We start from the raw sequence: 14,051 nt of genomic DNA on the forward strand, positions 1-14,051 counted from the left end.
CGGTGAAGGCTGCTGAGGTCTTCTGTCTACAGGTGGAAGTTTACCAGTGCTTTCCCCCCACACACTCTGGTCTCTACTAAGTAGCTCTAGAGAACAGTCAAGGAGGAACATTAGAGTGGTTGCCTATGTATCATCCATTTGTCCAGGTCCTCCTCTGAGCTAGAGGCTGTGAGGAAGACAAGGAAGATAGGGCTGAGTTCACAGTGTGGCAGGGACGCTGTGAATCCTGGTCTCCAAACCCTCCCTTCCTTCCTCCAGCTGGAGGCAGTGTGGGATGGGAGATAGAGTGCAGAGTGGGGACAGCACAGAAAGGTGTCCTTGGTCATCTTTAGTGGCCCATCCTCAGAAGCTTCCTTTATCACAGAGGCTCTCTTGGGCAGCCCACAGGAAGCAAATCCACGTGCAGTAGTGGAGTGAGGTTCAAGGGGTTCCCTATAGTCTTTCAGTGGTCAGATCTCTTCCCAGCTGCCCTCAGATGCTCCTGCTGGGTTCATGGGTATGCAGTGTTCAAGGGGGTGGTTGGAACTTGCCCCCAGCTCCCTCCTGGCTTGGGTGGGCTCCTGGTGAGTAGCGCTCATGGACCCCTGGGGAGGTGGCTGTTCTCATGGCTGTGGGCATGGGAGCAAGAGCTGGGCTGTAGCCAATCTGGAGGACGACAGTGCCTGAAGGGTGAAGGCCACTCTGAGGCTACCACTCCTTGTGCTGCCCTGAGAGGTTCCAGAGGAGTGACAGCTATGGGGTGCAGGAGCCTGGGCAGGGGAGAGGCTGGGTTCTTTCCCCATGCCACCATGGGCATATGTTCCCTGTGCTGAGTTGGCGAGGCCCATGGGTGTCATCCAAGTTAGGGGACATAGAAGCCTCTAGAAAGTGAACTGACACAGGTCCCCTGGGGGCTCACAAGCAGGGGAAGGGGGAAGGGAAATTTGGTGGGCACTCATCCCACAGTTAAGCAAGGCTGTCACCCCCTCCCTTCCCAGGGCTTCCTGCCTCCTCTACTCCAACTTGTGTGTGCCAGACAAGCTAGGTGAGTGCAGCCCAGGGAGCACTGCAGAGGGAGGAGTCTGCCTGGCTCCATGGGGCTTTTATCCCTCTCTGATCCCAGAGTCAAGGCCTGGGATAGTGGGGACCTTGGTGCTAGAGGCCAGAGAGACAGCTGTCCCAGCACATGAGAAGTGGCTGAGCAGCAGGGGCCCCCACAGGGTTCTCACGTGGCCTTGGTTCTCTGTGTATGAGTTATCTATGCTGCATAAGAACATCACTCACTACAAATGAGCAACTTAAAACAACACATATTTATGATCTCCCAGTTTTTGTAGATCAGCCCAAGTGTGGCTTTGTTGGGTTCTCTGCTCAAGGTCCCATTAGGCGTCAATCAAGGTGTCAGCTGGGGCTGTGGTCTCCCCTTCAGGCATGACCAGGAAAGAAGCCACTTCTGAAGCTCACATTTAAGTTTCAGTGTTTAAGTTGAGTGTTGCTAGCCACACTCAACTCCTGTGGATGGGATGATTGAGGGCCCCAGTTTCTTGCTAGTTGGGGGCTGGAGGCAATCCCAGTACCCTGCCACATGGGCCTCTTCACAGGACAGCTCATAGCCTAGCAGCTCACTTTATTAAAGCTAGCAAGGGATAGACTGCTATCACAAAAGTGACACCCCATTACCTCTGTGTATTCTATTAGTTACAACAAGGCACAGGTCATGCACACACTCAAGGTAAGATCACACAAGGGCATGCATAGCAGGAGGTGGGGGTCATGGGAGTCATTCTAGAGTCTGTCTGCTATATTCCAGAAGGGGCCACATTGTGTTACCCTCCTGGGGTCTCTCAAACCTTGTCAAGCTGGATTTCCTTGGGAATAGGAATCTGCTTTGAAGTAGGCCTCTGACAGTGCCACTGAGGTGTGACTGCCAGACCCCAGGTGTGTGGAAAGAGGCCTTTCACTGGATGAGGGCCACAAGCCAGTTGTCCAAATCACAACCTGGAGCACAGAGCCCTCCTAGAACACAGTTGGCAGGCCAAGAGAGCAGGCCAAGTGCTCTGAGACACATTCAGGTATAAGGCCAAGAACCAGGGAGCAAACCCACACATGCAACTCTGGAGGGCAGAGCTTAGTCTGGGATGATATCAGATTCTGAGCCAGGTGTTGCCACGCAGCTTTTTGGCAGATGGTTGCTGAGGAGATTTGGAGCATGGATGAGGGATAGGAAGCCACAGGGAGCAGCCACTGCAACTGCCAGAGCTTGGCTTGGCCAAGTGCAGCTCACATACAAAGCAGCTCCCAGAGGCTGCTGAGGCCTTGCAGGGCTGTGTGGATCCCCATCCTCCTGCAGCATCTGCAGCAAACTTTTCACAGGCTTGGGCAGGGAGGCAGGATGGGTGTAGGAGACTTTCTGCACAGATAGAACGCTGAGGTCTAAGGCGTCCTTTAGATGGGGGAAGTTTGAGGTCACCAATCGAACAGAAAAGTAACTTGTACTGTACCTTAGATGAACTTCGCTAGCTTTCCCCAAAGCGAAGAGGGAAGAGGAAGATAGGGCTGAGTTCACAGTGTGGCAGGGACACAAAAATAGGAAGGAAAAAGGTAGAGAAGGGTAGGAAAAGTAGAGAAGTAGAGAAGGGTAGGAAAGTGGTGCCCCAAGACTGGGAGAGCATTCAGGGGATCCTGGGGTCCATTCAGCTCCAGTGCTCCTTCATACCGCTGCACTGTCCCTGAACTCCAGCCTAGGGGTGGCCCCATGGACCTCCACCAGGGGAGGGTACCCTGTGGTCTTGGTCAGGAACCATCAGGTGAGACAAGCCAGGGAGCTTTGAGAAGGCTTCTGGCCCAGCATTCATAGCAGAAGAGTGGGAACGGAGTGGCCAGACCTGGGTTCGAATCCTGCATCTGCAGCACAGGTGCCCAGGTGGCTCCCAGGATAGGGTGAGTTCCAGTGGAGCCGCATCCAAGTCCTGGTCTCAGATTGGAGTCACCTTCCTGCCCTCCAGCTCAAATGCTGGTCCTCTCAGCCCCATGCACCAATCCTGGGCCCTGCATCCCCAGGACAGTCCCGCCCCCACATTCTTGGACCCGCCCTGCACAACAGCCCAAGCACAACAGCCCACAAACCACACAGCCTTGCGCACCCCTACCGTCGCCGGCCTGTCTCCCCAGCCCTCACGCGGGACCTGTTCTCTCCGTCCTGGGTTCCCTCCCTCTTACCCTCCCCGTCAGGGGTCCCCTCCCGACTTCCACTCTCCTGATCCCTTCAGCCGAGGGTCCCCTCCCGACTTCCCCATCCCTCAGCCCCGGTCGCCTCGCGTCCTCCCCGTCCCCTCAGCCGCAGGTCCCCTCCCGCCCTTCCCACTCCCTCAGCGCCGGGTCCCCTCTCGCCCTCCCCTTCCCCCAGCCCCAGGTCCCCTCCCGCCCTCCCCATCCCCTCAGCCGCGGGTCCCCTCCCGCCCTTCCCATTCTCTCAGCGCTTGGTCCCTTCTCGACCTCCCCTTCCCCCAGCCCCAGGTCTCCTCCCCTCCTCCCCGTCCCCCAACCCCGGGTCCCCTCCCGCCCTCTCCGTCCCCTCAGCCGCGGGTCCCCTCCCGGTCTCCCCGTCCCCTCAGCCGCGGGTCCCCTCCCCTCCTCCCCGTCCCCCAACCCCGGGTCCCCTCACGCCCTCTCCGTCCCCTCAGCCGCGGATCTCCTCCCGGCCTCCCCATCCCCTCAGCCGCGGGTCCCCTCCCGCCCTTCCCATTCCCTCAGCGCCTAGTCCCTTCTCGCCCTCCCCTTCCCCCAGCCCCAGGTCCCCTCCCGCCCTCTCCGCCCCTCAGCCCCAGGTCCCCTCCCCTCCTCCCAGTCCCCCAACCCCGGGTCCCCTCCCGCCCTCTCCGCCCCTCAGCCGCGGGTCCCCTCACGCCCTCTCCGTCCCCTCAGCCGCGGATCTCCTCCCGGCCTCCCCATCCCCTCAGCCGCGGGTCCCCTCCCGCCCTTCCCATTCCCTCAGCGCCTGGTCCCTTCTCGCCCTCCCCTTCCCCCAGCCCCAGGTCCCCTCCCCTCCTCCCCGTCCCCCAACCCCGGGCCCTCCCCCCCTCAGCCGCGGGTCCCCTCCCGCCCTCTCCGCCCCTCAGCCGCGGGTCCCCTCCCGGCCTCCCCGTCCCCCAACCCCGGGTCCCCTCCCGCCCTCTCCGCCCCTCAGCCGCGGGTCCCCTCCCGGCCTCCCCGTCCCCTCAGCCGCGCGTCCCCTCCCCTCCCGGCCTCCCCGTCCCCTCAGCCCCGCTCCCCTCCCTCGCCGCACCTGTCCGGCGCCGTAGGAGCCGCCCCCTGGCGGTGGGTGCGCGGCGCTGCGCCTTGGTCTGCGTTCCCTCTGCGGGAGTCCCGGGCGTGGGCTCCGCGGCTCTCGCTCCCCACGGCAGCCGCTGGGCGGGAATTTGGGTTCCGGAGCGCGGCAACTCGGCGCGGGGTGGGAGATTGAGGGTTCGCTCCGCCCGGGGGTCCCGTCTGGTCCCCGCCCCGCCCCGGGTTCTCGCGCACCCCGGACTAGCTGAGGCGCTGCCACGGCAGTCGCGCGGCGCGGCTTCGCAGTGGCGGGCGCGTAGAGGCGGGCCCTTGGCCAAAGGATGAAGGGCCGCCAGCGCTGGACTCACACAGAGGCACTGGGAAGCCACGAGTGTTTTTTAGGCCTGGCCTGTGGGCCAGGAGTCAGGGTAGGGGCCTCCTGGAGGGCTCCCTGGAGGAGGCGGGGCTTAGGGGGGCTGGACTCGGAAATCAGAGAGCTGGCGGGCGGTGCGCGGCGCCCGGGCGGTCGCAGGCGGCTCCTGGCTCAGTGCCGACCCGGGCTGCTTACAGGAGGAAGCTGCTGAAGCCCAGGCCGGGTCAGAGGGGAGGGCGGGGACGGGGCGGGGTCGCCGAGAGAAAAAAGGGCCCCCCTCAGCCCTGCCAAACGCAGTCCTGGCCCGGAGCCTGTCCGTCCAGGCCGACGGCGTAGCGCGAACTCCAGTCCCGCTCAAAGAGCTGCCGCAGCTGCTCCTGTACCGTGGCCCCCGCGGGCTGCGCGCCGGGGCTCTGGGTGACCACCAGGCCCACCCCCGTCGTGCTGCTGAAGTAATCCTCCGACCAGTTGGAGGTGCCTGTGGGGAGGACGGAGGAGACGCTTGGGCGCCGGCTCCCACAGGCCTCTCCGCAGCCCGCTCAGCGCCAGGCCCGGCTACGGGTTTGGGGACGGTTGGCAGCTGGCCCCTCCACTGTCATCAGACCCCGGCCGGGGAAGCCCCTCGCTTAGGTGCGGGAGGGACAGCTGGTCGCGGAGGAACTCCATCCTCACCACGCGGCGCCAGGCGTCCTGACTCAGTGTTCTGGGGCCCTGTGGGGCCAGGTGACAGGCGGGTGGCCTGGTTCCCGGAACTCCATGGAGACCCTGTCCCCCTTCAGCAGCGGCCCCTCTGTCCTGAGGTGTCCACGCCGGTCACAAAGCCACTGCCTCCCTCGCCCGTGCCTGGCCACCCTGGGGCCCGCCCGCCGTGATCTGCTGGCGCTCACCTATGTAGGCTGCCTTCTCCGTGACCATGAACTTGCTGTGGTTCACCCTGCTGAACGGGATGTTGGAATGATTCCCCACCGGCACGATGAAGACTTTCTTAGGGGAGCAGAGGCAGCGCGTCAGGAAGGGCGGGAGGAGGGCGCCTTCCCCACGCCCGGCTGGGAGCGCGCCCTCACCACGTCCACAGAGACGTTGGCCGCGGGGTTGCTGAGCGCCTGCAGGGACCGCAGATAGGGGAACATGGTGGGGTCCGTGTTGAGTCCGCAGCTGACCAGCAGGCGCACGCGCACACCCTTGCTGAAGGCTGCCGCCCGCAGCGCGTTGTCCAGCACCGGCCAGTACCTTGGGGTGGAGAGAGGCGGGGCTCTGCTTACAAGCCCCCGGCCCGGCAGGGGTCCCAGCAGAAGGGGACGTGCCCAGGAGCTGCCCATCAGCAGAGCAGGCTGCCCGCCTCCCGCTCAGACCTACCTGCGGGGGTGGCTGAAGCGCGTGGTAGGGAAATACTCCATCACGGAGGCATAGATGAACTCCTGGGCGCTCCCCATCACCGCCAACAGCGCCTCCAGGTCAGGGGTGCGGCCCTGGGGACAGAGTGCGGGTGGCGATGCCTGTGACGGGAGAGGGGTCCCTGAAGGCTCTGCCAGCCCAGTCCATTCTGAACTTGTGACCCCACCATGCACCACCCAAGAGGCCCCATGTGGTGGTGGAGGGATGGGGCCCAGGTGCCTGGAAACATGACGAAAAAAGGGGTGGGTTCCACAGGGGTCCTGGGGACTGGCTGAGGCCTGGCAGAGCGACGGGAAGCAGCTGGACCGCCCTGGGCTCCAGGCTGGATTGACTTCCCAGAAACAGTTTCTGGCCATGGGGATGCTTCTCCACTCCCTTCAGGGTGCCAACCCCCCCCCCCCCCCCCCATCTAGGGAGATTTCCCTTGTTCTGATACAGCCTCTACTGCAGACCAGTCCTGGGCTGGCTGGGGGGCTGTCCACCCCCACCCCCGTGGGCTGATAAAGGAGGATCTGCCTACCCCTCACTCTTCCCTTCCTTCCCCACAGAGCAAGTGGGGTTCCCCTCCCTCTCCAGTGCCCAGCTAAGCCCCTTGGCCTTTTCCAGCAGTCTAGAGACTCCCAGGGCCCCAGGGCCTCCCATCACCTCCTAGGCAGCCTGTTTCCCAGGGATGGTGCTGACCAGCTGTCCTCCTGGAGCTAAGCCTGCCTCCAGGCACAGCCCAGAGCCTGCTGATGCCAGCCTGCTGCTCACCCCAGGGCCACAGTCCCACCCATGGTGCTGGCTGCCTGAAGACCCGGCTGATGCTGCTGGTGTCTGCAGGGCCAGCCCAGAGGGCTCCCTGTGGGTCTGGCCAGCCAGGGCAGAGCAGGGGTCTCTGATGGGCTCCTTCTCAACCCGCCTTACTGAGAAGTAGGCAGTGGTGGGCACCCCATCAAAGAGGCCCTGGAAGGGCTGGAAACGGTTGATGTGAGATGAGAAGTTCTGAGGCCAGGTTTTGGGGAGGACAGCCTTGGGCACCCCCAGCACCCAGTAGGTCTGGAAGGTCTTCTCCAGGTCTTGGGCCAGGTGGCTGCAGTTATAGATGACAGCGCCAAGCTCCTTCACCTGCAGAGACCAAAGTCAGGTGCTGTGGGAGAAAATCCCCTCTGTGGGGCCTCCACCCCACTCCACCCAGGCCAGGGATGCTGGGGCAGGCACAGCCCCTGCCCCACGGGTCCCCACTTGTGGGAAGCATTGCCTGTAGGAAGGAATCTGTAAGAGTGTGCTGGTGGGAGGAGTGCCCAGCAGGTCCCTGTGTTTTTGAACATTGTATTCCAATGATCAAAGCAATACATGTTTATTACAAAAACAATAGAAAATGCATCAAGGCATTAAGAATGGGATCATTCTTAATACCACTGTCAAGTGATAACCAGGGTTGCCTTTGCCATGACCATTCTGACACATTTTTCATGCATTGCTTTTCCTAAAAAGGCGTGTGTTTTGTAATCTGCATGTTTCCCTGGATAATGTGACTTGAACATCTTTCCATGTCATTTAATGTGATTCCACAGCATGAGTTCAGTGGCTGTGTAGAATTCCATCATTTATTAGACCAGTCTCCAATTGTTTCTGCCATGGTGACATTGTAAACAGTACTACACAACTTTCTCCAGATGCACTGAGATGTCAGGCCAAGTCCCCAGAGTTCAGGAGGGGAAGAGCTTCAGGCGGGCCTCCTATGTTAGGGCCCTGGCACTCACCTGCGTCAGGGACCGCCAGTCCATGTTGGCACTGCCCATGTATATGTGCCGTCCATCCACAACCCAGAATTTGGAGTGCAAAACGCCCCTGGTGAGCCGCCCCATGGGCACCCGTCGTACCTGGGCACCTGGTGGAGAGTTCAGGCAATGGGATGGACTAGGTCTTGCTAAATGCCAGCTTCATGGTGAGCCTGACCCCAAGCTCATGACAGTGGGGTTGACTCGGATGTCCCCACAACAGTCCTACTAAGCTGCTGCTATCCTCATCCCCATTTTATAGGTGAGGACACTGAGGGATAGACTGGCCCAGGGTCCCTCTGGGCAGCTCAGCTCCAGAGCCTGCCTTTGTGGTGACTGCCCATGGCCTCTTGCTCCCCAGCCAGAGGTCCCAGCCTGAGCCTCCAGCCAGGGGTCAGAGCTGCTGGGCTCAGCAGGGCTCCGAAGCCACCCATGCTCTGCCCTGTGGAAAATGGCACTTTTGGTTCCTTGGAACCAGCCCTATGCCCAGGTGAAGCTGACTCAAAGGACCTCGGAGCCCTGGGTCCTGCCCTCCTGGGGTGTCCTAGGGAAGCCCAGGACACCTTTCCCACCCCCGCCCCTTTTCCTTGTCCCATGGTGCCAGCCAGACAGCCCATGCCTGATGCTAGGGCAGTGGGGCCCAGCATGGTGCAGGTACCCACCTCGGGCAGCCAGGACCTGCAGGTCGGTGGACTTCCTGGCCAGTGTTGGACTGCTGGTGGCCACAGCCAAGGAAATGTTCCTGCCCAGCAGCTGCTGCAGCTTCTGCAGAAGGGCCTCTCCCTGCAAGGCCAGGCCAGCCATGAAAGCTGACCTCAGGCTGCCCTCTCCTCCGCATCCCCACTAGGACCCATGCCCTCCTCAGGAGGCCTACCTTGGACTGCCAACAGCTCAAGGTCAGGTCAAGTATATGGATGACCCTTGGTTGAGAGCCAAACTGCACCAGGCCCAGTCTGAGTGTTTAGTCACCCAGAGGCCCAGCTCCTTGACACCTCTGCCCTTAGAGCCCCCAAGGGAGTGGCCTAATCCCTGCTCCATGCTAGACCCTACCACCGAGTTGAGCCCCCGGGCCTGGTGCCCGAGACCCCTACATAGATGGGCAGCCTGACTTGCTGTGTTTCCAGCACCAGGATGCGGTGGGGTCAGGGCAGGGCGCACCAGCTGGGAAGATGAGTCGTTGACCCCAATGTCGGGCCCTGTGAGGGACCAGTAGTATGAAGCCACGTGGACGCTCTCCTGGGCCGTGTCCAGCAGCTGCAGCCAGGCCTGGCCCAGAGGCTGGGCGGAGAGGCTGCCGGCTGCAAATGGCAGGTCCTGGGGGATGCTTTCCACAAGGACAAGCCTGTGGAGAGAGCCACACAGGGCTCAGTATGGGTGCAGGAGCCCCAACCTGCCTCACATCACCTGCCCCATCCCGCTGCCAAGCCAGAGCAACTGTTGCTCAGGTGGCCCCTGGGATGAGCCCAGGCCAAGTGTGCAGGGTAAGGGTTTAAGGTATAGGCAACAAAACAGACTGGGCAGGGTGGGCCTGAGCCCAGCATGCTGCTGGGATGGGACACCCAGGAGCACGTTGGGAAGGAGTCTGAGAGGGGCTGCCTGGTCCAGAGCAGGTTAGACTGGGGGGTCCTGGCCCCACCCAACCCTGAGGCACTGCCCACAGGGAGCAGCTGCTCCTGAAGCCGAGAAGAGCAGAGCAGAGCTGTGGAGTCTGGAGTCTGGGGTGGCCTCCTGGTGTGGAAGCCCTTGGTGGCGGCCAGAGCTGGCCTGGAAGGGAAAGGCTGGGCCAGGGGCAGGCGAGATTCCATTTCCAGGGAATGTGTGCAAGATGGCCCGACAGGTTCCTCCAGGGCAGTCCTGCGATTCCAGGACCCCAACCGCAGGGAAAGAAGGGTGGGAGGGAAGGCTGAGGGGCGGGAGGGGACAGTGACACTACGCCCCAGGCGTGGAAAGACTGAGGGGGTGAGCTCAGCACAGGCAGTGATTTCCAGCCTGTCAGATCCCCCGGGTGGCAGCCTTTGTTTGCTGCAAAAAGCACCACACGCCTGCCCCGTCCCCAGCCCCCACGCCAGCTCATATGGTTGTGGCCCTCCCGGGTGACCTGCACCTTCTAGAGGAGCTGGTAGAGGGCCGTCCTTATCTCATGGACAAATCCAAGGGCAGAAACACAGGCAGCAGCCCCAAACTGAGACCTGCCCAGAAAGGCCTCCATGGGCTCACTTACTGGCAGGAGTCCCTCTGCTTCCTGACCTCTGCTTCCAGGGGCTCCAGAGCTGGGCTGGAACCATGCCCCCAGGACCTGGGCACGTCCTTGGGCTGCACCTGGCCCCAGGTGGGAGGACGGCACACTTGCCACAGGAGGTAGGTAAGAGCCATGGAGCCCAGCCACAGCATAGCCAGCGCTCCCAGGACCTGCAACTGGATGGGGCAGCACCCGCAGGGTCACCAGGACAGGTGGGGGGTTGACTTCTGGTTGGGCCACCATGGCCCCTCCAGTGCTGAGACAGAGACCATCTTGACTTCCCTGGACCTGTGCTGCTGCTGGGGTGGGACTAGGGTGGACAAGGGAGAGGGGAGGGTGATACAGAGAAGGGCCCCAGCCCAGGGTGGTGGCGGGTGTCGGGGGGCCTGCAGCCCACTCTGCAATGCTGTGGCTCGTGGTAACTGGCTGTCCCCAGCACCTCCAGCAGGGGGATAAAGGGAAGGTCTGGAGCAGCCCAGGCAGGCTTGCCTTGCCCACCGATCAGGGCATCTCTGCTCCCCTCCTTGAGGGTGGAGGCCCCCTCAAGGCTGCTTGTGTCCTCTCCACTCTGGCTCACAGCTTCTGAAAGGCCACTGATCCCAGCCATCTCCTCCCTGGGGCCCCCCAGTCCTACCGTGCCAGCCTCTCTGTCCCACAGGCGGCGGGGCAGCATGGAGCACGGCCACATGGGGGTCACTGCCGCTCTCCGAAGAGGCTTCAGCATCTGCACAGGGCAGCCTGGCATCACCAGCAGCTCCAGCCCCACCCACAACTGCCCCTCAGTGCCTGGGCAGCTAGGCACTGGAGACACCCCTGCACAGACACCCACATAAGCCCCCAAAAGCATCCCACTCATGCCTGAGGTCACACCCTGGATGTTGGGGGTATGCTTTCCACAAGGACAAGCCGTGTGGGTGTTGGAGCCCGCAGCCGGCCACATGTCACCTGCCCTGTCCCCCTGGCCAAGCCGGAGGGACTGCTGCTGAGGCTGGGCCAAGCGTGCGGGGCGGGGTGGGCGTCTGTGCCTGGCCACATGCCCCGGCTTTCTGTGTCTCCCCATCAGGGTCTCCCACTCAGCGATGCTCAGTGAGTATCTAGGTATTTGTGTCTCAGTTCCCTGTTTCAACCACGACTGAAACTGTGTCTGAAAGCCCCATTTCTGCTTTTGTCGCTTGGTCCTCTTATTGCTGGCCTATAAATAACTGCTTCCCTCCTGGGCTGGGCTCCTGTCTTGGCCCCACGGCAGCCCCTCCTGAGAGCCACAGGTCAGAGGGGTCAACGGGGCAGCACCCTGGCTGGAGAGGCTAGGCGTGGAGAGGGCAGAGATGGCGACAGAGTGAGACCCCTGCACTGCTGGGGGAGGCGGTTGTCCTCTGCTACAGAGACTCGCCTTGTCTTCTCAGAGCGGTCACCCCATAAGGACCTGGGAGCCAGGCCATCCGAGCCCCGTGGCATGTGGGCTCCCACCCCCAATCCCACCCTCAAAGCAAGCAGTCAGGCTGCCCCAGGTGCCAAGATGGGGAAGGGTGCCTCACAAATACAGAGGCGCCCTCCCCGGATGCAGGGAGGGGTCTGTGCCCAGCATGGACACCTGACTGGCCAGCCTCTGACTGAGGCATCCACCAGGGCAGGAGCTGGCTGGCCGCTGGCCGGGATGGGGAGGTATCCAAGGTTTGAGGCCTGGGCCTGGGCAGTGCTGAGTGCCTGTGTCTGCAGCCAGGCTGGGCGCTGGGACCCAGGGGCTCTGTGGGTTGGCTGTCCACCTGGGAGCAGCCAGCTCGGCCTCCAGGCCACTGGGGTTCGTCAGGGCTATCCTCCCACGGGTCACGGATGAGGCCTTTGAGAACCTGGCCTGCCTCAGCAGGGGGTGGGAACGCCATAGGAGTCAGGCCTGGGCTGTGTCTGCCCTGGAGACCGAGCGTTATGGGAGATTGGGGGTAGGAGCATAAACCAAGTGTGGGGGCGGGGACTCAGGCCAAGTCACTCTGGCCCAACTCCTCACACACTGGGGGGTCCTGCAGAGGTGGGTCAGGTGCCGACCCCACCCCAGAGCTGAACTCCGGGGGTTGCTCCCCCCACCACGCAGAGGGGACCTCAGGGTGCCTACCGTGTCCCCACTGTCCCCAGGGATTCAGGGCCCAGCATCAGGCCTTTGCCCTCCCCCACTAACTCTCAGAGAGAAAACACAGAATCCTGGGCTGTGGCTGGGCAATGAGAGGAAACGTGGAATCCTGGGCTGTGGCTGGGCAATGAGAGGAAACGTGGAATCCTGGGCTGTGGCTGGGCAACAAAGTGCCAGGGCCGTCCTTGGACAGCTGCTCCCCACCCTCCCTGCCCTCACCAGAGAGGGCCCTTGCTCCCTTAAATGCTCCAGGCAGATGGGCAGCTCAGAGCACAGAGGCCCTGCTTCTTGCAGGCCCCATCTCAGACTTGGAGCCTGTCCAAGGCCCCTCCCAGGACTACAGACCCCAGAGTGCCTCACCACCTCCTCTTCCAATGGAACCTGGGAGGCCCGCAAGCCAGGTTGGCTCGAGCTGAGAGACCCTTGGAGAGTAGGGCTGTAGCCCCCTTGTCCCATGGTAGATAGCATAAGACCCTGCAGGCATCAGAGGTCATGGCTGAAGGTGCCAGATTTTCTGCCCTGCAGGGCATTAGGCACGGCTGCCAGTCCCAGGCTGAGGTAGAGGGCCCAGCTGTCACCTGGCTGGGTATCACCCAGCTGCACGGATTGGGGAAGGAGCCAGTCATCTACAGGACTAGCTGGAGGCTGTGTGACTCTCTGGACCTGGGGTTGCCAGGAGGCTGAGGCCACAGGGAGGCAGACAGCATCCCCTTTCCCAGGCCTGGCTTTTCGCATCTGCCCTGGCCTCATTGGTACATACCTCTGGGGGTCCTGCCTTGGTGTCCATCCTGATTCCAGCCACAGACTGCAGGCCCTCAGCTCACGGGGCAGGCTTGGTGCTGCCTGTGCTCCACACCAACCTCCTCCTCTCTGCAGCTCACTGCTTCCCCTTCCAGCTACTTCCTCTTTGTCCTGAGAGGCCCCCTCTCATCCGAGACAGAAACAGACGGCTGGAGCTGGGTGGGCGGGCTAGAGGGTGGGGCTGAGAACCTTCACCTCCAGGAAAAACCTACACCCCACTCCCTGGAGGTAGAGGCCCTCCAGTTACAGGCCTACGAATCAGAGTCAAGCTCAGCTACAGGCCACAGGGACCTAAGGAACAGTGGCTTCAGCAAGGTCGTTCATTACTCTCGAACACTAAGCAGGTCCAGGGGCTGGCAGGCTAGAGATAGCCTTGCTAGAGATGATGGCATTGCTCCACTGCCATTGGGAGCCAGGACCTTCCAGTTTTCAGATCCCAGTCCCTAGGATCCCTGCCTTCATGGCCTCACAATGGCTGCTGGAGCTCAGCCATTGCCTCTGTGTTCTTAGCAGAGAATAAGGGACATCCCAGAGGAGACTTCCTGGAAGTCCCACAGGGCACTTCCACTTATCTGTGATCTGGAACTTGATCTAGAACTTGGTCACATGGCTACACTTAGCTGCAAGGGAGGCTGAGCAGTGGAGGTAACTAGGGTCTTTATCCTGGAGAACGAAGCTGGGGCCGCTCGTTGGCATATCTGAAAAGGTAGGCTTGGCTAGAGGCTCCCAGCAAGGGGCTCTGCCTCCCACTCCCTACCCCTCACTGGGGTCCCTGAGTAGGGTCTGGGACCTTGAGAACACCCCTACTTTTCAGTGCAGTCTGGGTGTCCACCCTAGCTCCTCCTTGTAAGGCCTATGTAGGGCAGGGGTCCAGGGTGCTGGCCTCAGGGTGCCTGCAGGACACCCATCAGCAGGGTGCAGTTCCCAAGGGTGGGGCCTGTCAGCTGCACCCCTGGGGCCAGTTTGGGTGCACCAGGAAGTGAATGGGGAAGAGATCCAGCCTCCCCTAGCCCGTCCCAGATCTCCCTTCACCTTCTTGCTGCTCCAATTTGGCCTTGGGGTCAGTCCTTACCTCCCGGCCATGGTTGGGGAGCCTCTGCTCTCTGGCTGGGT

At 62.0% G+C, this 14,051-nt stretch overlaps 1 protein-coding gene across 1 annotated transcript; it reads right to left on the reverse strand.

The window, feature by feature from the left end:
* Positions 1 to 4,626: 4,626 nt before the first annotated feature.
* On the reverse strand, positions 4,627 to 13,086 carry PLD4 (phospholipase D family member 4). Its single transcript, XM_050796989.1, has 11 exons — positions 12,898 to 13,086; positions 10,650 to 10,739; positions 9,998 to 10,191; positions 8,935 to 9,118; positions 8,439 to 8,559; positions 7,759 to 7,886; positions 6,920 to 7,120; positions 5,975 to 6,114; positions 5,683 to 5,848; positions 5,506 to 5,602; positions 4,627 to 5,096 (listed from the first exon to the last, which is right to left on the reverse strand). Exons 1-11 carry the CDS (start codon positions 12,922 to 12,924, stop codon positions 4,897 to 4,899), a joined length of 1,548 nt encoding a protein of 515 aa, XP_050652946.1. The 5' UTR covers positions 12,925 to 13,086; the 3' UTR covers positions 4,627 to 4,896.
* Between the last annotated feature and the right edge of the window lie 965 nt (positions 13,087 to 14,051).

This window comes from Macaca thibetana, chromosome 7 (genome assembly GCF_024542745.1).
Source record: "Macaca thibetana thibetana isolate TM-01 chromosome 7, ASM2454274v1, whole genome shotgun sequence".
Taxonomy (NCBI): domain Eukaryota; kingdom Metazoa; phylum Chordata; class Mammalia; order Primates; family Cercopithecidae; genus Macaca; species Macaca thibetana.

Excerpts from the sequence above, each read along its gene's own strand:
- PLD4 (XM_050796989.1), bottom strand. The coding sequence starts at position 12,924 with ATGGACACCAAGGCAGGACCCCCAGAG. Across the intron at positions 10,740-12,897 it reads CCAAGGCAGGACCCCCAGAG|ATGCTGAAGCCTCTTCGGAG; the intron begins GTATGTACCAAT and ends TGCCCTGTGCAG. Across the intron at positions 5,097-5,505 it reads GGAGAAGGCAGCCTACATAG|GCACCTCCAACTGGTCGGAG; the intron begins GTGAGCGCCAGC and ends TCCTCCCCACAG.